Source organism: Engraulis encrasicolus, chromosome 16 (genome assembly GCF_034702125.1).
Source record: "Engraulis encrasicolus isolate BLACKSEA-1 chromosome 16, IST_EnEncr_1.0, whole genome shotgun sequence".
NCBI classification, from domain to species: Eukaryota; Metazoa; Chordata; class Actinopteri; order Clupeiformes; family Engraulidae; genus Engraulis; species Engraulis encrasicolus.
The window spans coordinates 13,289,973-13,297,152 of record NC_085872.1 but is presented as its reverse complement, the minus strand read 5'-3'; the positions used below and the strand labels follow the sequence as shown (position 1 = coordinate 13,297,152).

At 45.3% G+C, this 7,180-nt stretch overlaps 1 protein-coding gene across 2 annotated transcripts in view; it reads left to right on the top strand.

The window, feature by feature from the left end:
- The window catches only part of si:dkey-117m1.4 (uncharacterized), a 19,774-nt gene extending 15,844 nt beyond the window's left edge, over positions 1 to 3,930 (top strand). For both annotated transcript variants that reach the window (XM_063218702.1, XM_063218701.1), the window contains exons 6-9: positions 1 to 38; positions 782 to 1,605; positions 2,742 to 2,942; positions 3,606 to 3,930. The exon at positions 1 to 38 is cut by the window's left edge and continues 1,089 nt beyond it. In XM_063218702.1, the coding sequence (XP_063074772.1) occupies positions 1 to 38; positions 782 to 1,605; positions 2,742 to 2,942; positions 3,606 to 3,862 (1,320 nt within the window). In that variant the 3' untranslated portion in view covers positions 3,863 to 3,930. The remainder of the gene's footprint in view (positions 39 to 781; positions 1,606 to 2,741; positions 2,943 to 3,605) is intronic.
- The last annotated feature ends 3,250 nt before the right edge of the window (positions 3,931 to 7,180 follow it).

Here is a 7,180-nt window from a genome sequence, read left to right as displayed (position 1 = left end):
TACGAGAGTGGAGCTGAGGACAAGAAAGACATATTTAGGTATGTACTGTATGTCTTTTCATACACTAAAAATGAAAAAAGACTCCTGGCTGGCTAAAATCGCACACTAGTCTGGTTTAGCTGAGGTCCTGCTATTGAACACATTGTTTGAAAGGAACAAGATTTTTAACACATTAACACAAGGGCTTGACATAAACCTTTTCACCCACCGGCCACTGTGGCTAGTGGTTTTCCCGAGACACTAGCCATTCAGGTATTCCACTAGCCACAGATTTTATATTGTTTTTTTTCTTTATGATGGTGTACGTCTAACCGTCTAAAGATGAGGAACTAAAGCAAAATCAGTGTTTAGCTTTCTACGTGGAAGTATATCAAGCAGGTAGAAACTGAGTTATTCACCTTTTTCTTGAACTTAAATACAAATAATGGATACACAAGGGGCAAGCAACAGAATATAGGCTACTATGATACGTATGTCATACCAAGGAATAAGCTGCCAGCCAAATTGGCTAGTGACACTGTAAGTAGCACTAGCCACAGCCAAAATTTACCAGAATTTGGCCGGTTGGCAGTGCCAGTGTCAATCCCAGATTAACACTTTCTGTCTTTGTCTTTTTGATTGTTTGACATCTTCAGTTCTTATATATAAAATGAATACATGATTGAGTTTCATATAAACCGCACCACATACTTAAATTTAAAAACAGTCAGGATAGCACAATAAAGCTCGGAAACTTATTTCCATTGTGGTCTTTGGTGTTAATGTTCCCTCCTCTTTCCAGTTCTCGGCGTCCCCACATCATGCCGCTGCTCTCCTCCTTGTCCTCCCTGGTCCTGTACCTGCGTCGCCTGCAGCACTCGGCCTTCATCTCCCTGTCCCGCTCTCCGCAGTCCGCCGAGGCCTGGCGCCTGCTGTGCCACTCCAGCCTGGCGCTGCTCATCCTCTACAACCGCCGCCGCGAGTGCGAGGTGTCCAAGCTCACCATCACCGAGTACCAGGCCCGCGTCACCCCGCAGTGCCCCGTCCCGGTGCCCCCGGGTGCCCCGCCGGCCCTGACCCCGCTGGAGGCCTCCCTGTCCCCCTTCGAGCGCCTGGTGCTGCCCCACCTGCCCCGCGTGGGCGTGCAGGGGAAGCGGGGCCGCGTCCAGCCCCTGATCCTGCCCCCGCACTCGGAGGCGTGCCTGGACATGCTGCTGCAGACCCGTCCCGGGGTGGGCGTGGACCCCGTCAACCCGTACGTCTTCGCCAGGCCGTACCACTCGCCCGCCACGCCGCTGCGAGGCACCGACCTGCTGCGTAGCCTGGCGCGCTCCAGCGGCACGCGCAACCCGCGCGCCCTCACCCAGACCCGGGTGCGGCGCCAGGTGGCCATCCTGACGCAGCTGCTGCTGCTGAGCGAGGGCGAAGACGACACGCAGAAGGGCGCCGCCGTCCAGCGCCTGGAGAACTTCCTGCAGAGGGAGTACCATGTGACCCAGAGCTGCGCCAGGATTGGACAGGACCCGGGCCTTATGGCTCTGATTGGACGCGTGGTGCTGTGCGGCGAGAGGGACGGCGTGCTCTTCAGAGGCATGAGCCTGCACCACATCTGCCTTGAGCTGGATGGTAAGAGACAATACAACCTTTAGGACAGAGGTAGAGGTGGAAGGACTGTGAAGGAGTGATACAGTGAGAGTGCATGGACTAAGTATTGATAGACAATTACTTCTCAGTCATTACAAGGAGAGTGGTGTTCAGAGACAAAACTAGATAAAGACTGCCAGGTCAGGCAATGGAGATGGACAAAAAGGGTAAAAAGGGTAAAAAATATGAAATCCAGAAGGGAGAAGACACAAGTGATGGTGAAAAAAGATGGAGTAAAAGGTGCACTGTGTAAGATGTTTAGGAGTTCATTAACAGAATTCATGCTGCCCATTCACTAATGTTACCTTTTTCATGAATACTTACCACCACCATCAAAGTCTAAGTAGTCATTATGACTGGAAAAATTGCACTTTTCATACATGAAAAGGGGGGTCTTCTCCACGGTCCGCCATTTTGAATTTTCAGACATTTTTAGCTGCAAAAATGACTGTACTTTGGCCATACCAGAAAATATTAGTTTATTACTTTCATGAAAAGATCCAATTTGGTAATAGGCAACCCAGTTTCAATGAGCAACATAGTTGCAGTACCCTTTTTGACCATTTCCTGCACAGTGCACCTTTAAACTAGGGGGAACGAAGTGCGTGGAATGAAGAGAAGCACACTGAGCTGAGGATAAGGGATTAGTCACTAATTGCTAGCAGTGGTGATTGGTGTGCAGTACGGTGTGTGATCATTCATTAGCCCTAATGAGAGATGAATGGTAACTGTCCAGAATGAGTGAGAGAATGAATTGAAAACAATTGTTGAATGTGAAAGTGAAACTCAGCTCACGTTTTGCCATCTTTTCTTTTTAATATTTCCATCTCCCTATACATGGGTTCTAAATTTTAGTTTTCTCCTGACTGTGCGAAACTACTGTAGCTGCGCACATCTCAACCTCTGATTGTTGGAAACCGTTGTCGGTCAAAAAAATTGCTCACATGGTTGGCTGCCAGAGTCTTGCCCCTTCTCACAACATTGTGTTTACAAACACGGTGAACCCATGTTGTCCTACAACACTCTCCTGTCTTTTTATTGTTGCCCAATCCCATTCTCACACTGTGGCCCCTCCTCTGCTTTTCTCCTCCTGTCTCGCTCTGTGTCTTCATGTGCAGTGATGTCTGGAAACTCTGGAGAATCGTTTTCAGAGGAGTCGGATGGAGAGGAGGGGAAAGAGAAGACGGTGTCGGTGACCCCGGCAGCCATGATTATGATGAAGAATGGCTCACCTAATGGCCAAAAGCCCCCACGACCCAAGAAGTTGAACGGAGCATCACCATTTTCACGCAAAAGGGGCTCAGGCACGCCCAAACCAGGTGAGTTTTTGTTTTTAACTTTTTTCGTGTTTGTACTTTTTCTTAATGGATACGTTGTTTTATTATGTGTTTTATAGGTGTGGATGAGTGAGTGTGCTTGTGCTGGTAAGTGTACCAGGGGATGGTACAGTATATGTGAGTGGAAATGTTAGTGGAACTGCTTTTATTTATGTGGAAGCTTAGGGTTGAGATTTATGGAGGAGGAACATTATTGGAAGAGTATCGCTGTGTCAACTGTAAGAGTTGAAACTGACCATGACTAAGTATATTAGTATATCTCAATGGGACAATCCTGGCTAAATAAAGGATAAATGAAATGAACATGAACTGAATATTATTCAAATTATTAAAATGTAACTGTAACTGTATAAGTATTACTGAAAGGGAATAAAGGGTGGATGGTATAATTCCCACATTACAAATAGGAGGTGGCATTATTGCGTATGTACCGGTATGTCTCATAGATGAAGAGAACTGGTGAACAGAAAGGTATACAATTGGACAATGAATTGTCTCTGAAGTTTGCATATGTTTTCATCCTTAATCTGTGATATCAGTGACCATGAACACATCTAATGAATGCATGTTTAGTTTGTGTACATGCTACTCAATCCAAAAGCCCTCATCCCAATTCTTTCCTCTTGTGTTTTTCCTCTTCCTCAGGGAAGCGTGGTGTGCTGAAGCGGCCGTGGTCCGAGGCAGAGCGGGCCGCCGTGGAGCTACACCTCACCCGGAACATCGCCGAGCTGCGGGTGCCCGCCAAGGCCGACTGCGAGCGATGCCTGGAGCTCTGCCCCCTGCTGGTCACCAACCAGCGGGACTGGAGGGCGATTAAGTTCTACTGCCACAATCGCATCCAGCTGCTCAAGAAGACCCGCCAGAGAGAGGGCACAGGCTCCACCCCCCTACCTGTGTGCTAGGAGACTGGTAGAGAGAGTGGGCACTGGCTCCACCCCCCTACCTGTGTGCTAGGAGACTGGTAGAGAGAGAGAGCCTCCACCCCCTACCTGTGTGCTAGGAGACTGGTAGAGAGAGAGAGAGAGAAACCTACACTGAGGAATGCCTAAACAGTCCATGTGGACGCTTTAAAAAAGAAATGTTAAAAAAAAAAACTTTTTGATGATGATGATGGTGGATAGTTTGAGTGGCCAAAGATTCCGCTTTCGTTGTGTCACTTGTATGGTACAGAGAAACGGTACGCAAGGCTCTCTGCCTTCCTCTTTATACACTAAGACTGCTCTGGATTTAGTCTCGTCCAATCAGTGCAACAGCTGCAACAAAGAAAATAAAAGTAAATGCTTTGTGCTACATGCTGTTGCTATAAAGGCCTCCTATATGTTGCTTTTCGAGTCTTGCGTAGAGGATTTTGACGGAGGCGGTAGCTGCTTTTTCTCTTTGCTTTAGTGTTCTCGTTTGTTCAAACTGTGCTGCTCCTGGTTATTGAGTGTTAACAAGGAGACTCTGGTCTGACACAGGCCTCTGACACAGAGACCAAAGGACACAATCACAGGCACACTGACTGCTGGTGTGGACTGGACTGTCGAGCGTTTTGCTTTTCTCCGTCAACCATGGAGTGAAGATGACGGATAAACGGAGATAAGGTAAAAACGCTGAAGGATGAATGTTGACCACTTCTGAGATGAACCACAGAAAGACACTACTTATCAATCGCTCCCTCTCCCTCAAGAGTGCTTGGGCAGTCCCCAAAGCCTTGCCCCATCATGGCTTTGATAATGTTATGCGTCACCAAGTGTATGTATGTATACTGCGAAATGATCGTTGCGTTCCTATCATTCTGTGTATTTTTTCCATGTGGCCAGTGTAGCTTATATATAGCAGTGTAGCTTTTGTGGACAGCTACTCCCTGTGGTGTACAAATAGATGTGCTCGTGGACATATTGCTGAACTGAGAGGCCCAAAGTCTTTTGCATATTCTCGTGCACTTCCGATGCATGGTATGTGCTATATGCTTACCATAGGTAGAATATTTTTGACAGTCAGGTAATCTGATAACAGCTCTCTGTGTCTAGCGGCAAAATGAAATGAAACGAAATGAAATGAAATCCAATACAGGCAAAATTTATTTGAAAACGTCATCCATATATTTGTTGGATTTATACTGTTACAAACTTTCCCTGATGACAGGTGTTTGGAATACATTTGTATACTTTGCCTGTGCCAATTTTACCTGTCACCAACACTCCCAACCAGAGTGCACTGACACAACTGAGACAAGACGAACGATTGGCCTACAATGCATTTGTGCACCATTGTGCATGACATTATGCAAAAAGCTTTAAGGGCTCTTAAGACCATAGCTGTTTTCAGTCTTTTTTGGCCTTTCTGTACAGGTGCTATTAGTTTCAAAACAAAACCTCTGGAAATCCTGTGCTTGACTGCTTGTGGGGTTTCCTTGTCAGAGCTGTGACCAGAGCTCTGGATATTTGGCTAGTTGCCTCATTTGTGGACATGACCGGCATAGTTCTGTAAAGTCGAGATTAGTGGATGGACACCCAAATCTGTTTTCTTAGATTGCCTCGTGAGAATACTTTTCCCCTCTGGGCAAAAAAAACAATTCATACGCCTAGTCCATCATTGTCATAGTGTAAGACTAAAATCAGCCTTCATGGCAAGGTCACAATCACTTCTCTCATATCAACAACTTAGCTGCACACCTCAGACTCAGATACTTGAAGTAACAGTTCACGCCTTCTTGTACCAACATAGATTGAGTCTCTCCGCTAGTTACATTGTATATATAAATAAACTATTATTATTATTATTGCTATTATCTCATAATTATTACTATTTAAGCTAGTTGTGTTTTTTTATGGAAATATCTCTCCATTAAGCTGTACTTGTACATAAGGTTTTGTAAATAATACTAGACATGCAAAGATGACGGTGATGAAGCAAACTGAGTATACATATGCTTCTATTATGTGTGTTCAAACGGTGTTTTCTTTTTTACTGGTCTGTAATAAAAGTGATTTCGTTTTTACAATTGTGAAATTGTTGGGTGGTCTGTTTTCACTTTGTTGATGCTCATGTATATGTGTCTCGTCTGTGTGACATAGAATTGCATAATAGACCCTTACTTTTAAAAACTCTCTTTGACAATTCAAAATAATATGCTGCTTATGACGTATTGACCTCCCTCCAGGGCCCGCCTGACCTACAGCTTTGGCTGGGCCCTGAACAAAGTCCTCCAAAAAGGCCCCCCACCAAACACATTCAATGTAATGAGGGCCAAATGATGGGCCCCCCATCCCCCTGGGCCCGTGACAGCTGGCCCCTTTGTCCTTCCTCGTCAGCTTCGTTGTTGACCTTACTTGTTAGCATGTCCTCTCAAATGCTGTGTAAGGTGTCAGGCCCAAGCATGCTCATCACAGGGTGACCTCTGAAAGAATCTCTCCCGAGAAGAGTAAACGGATAAAGGTAGAGGGCTATTTGGAAAATTCTTTGATTATTGTCATCAATCAGTATACTGTATATACACTGTAATCCCAGGGTAACTGTTATAACCCATCTCTGTGTGGGACACTGAGATCAGAAAGGATGAGAACAGAGACATGGTCAGTGGACACCACCTGCAAAACCACTCTTTTATAAGGGGTGTCATGGTGACCTTTCATGTCCACCTGTTAGGACAGCGTGTTTGATTTGCATAACAGTAGGTGAAAGGAAAGTAATTCACAACTAGTAGAGTTACTTCCTAACTGGATAAGCTGATTTCACGTCTAATTGAAAAGGAGGTGCATTTTGTAATATTGACATTCCCTTTCTTTTTTTAGCAGTGTACAGTGTTATCAGCATAAATGATCTCAAGCGAGCTCTTCCGTGCCTCCACCCAAGCATCTGGTCTGATAAATTTGCTGGATGATACATAACATTACATTTCACTTAGCTGATGGTTTCATTTTATTCATGGCGACTTAGTTATTTTTGTCAAGGTATTGGTTACAGTCCCTGGAGCAATGTGGGGTTAGGTGCCTTGCTCAAGGGCACTTCAGCCCTGGTTGGAGATGTAGGGAGAGGTCAGGGGGGATTCAAACCTGCAACCCCCAGATTGAAAGACCAACTCTCTAATCACTAGGCCACGGCTGATACGTCTCCATAATACTGCTGTGCTATTCCACTATGACACAACTGAACAAAATTAGTTTTGACTGACTGCAGGCATAAAAATACAAACAAAAATTATCCAGAGATTACTGTACATTTGATCATCTTAATGA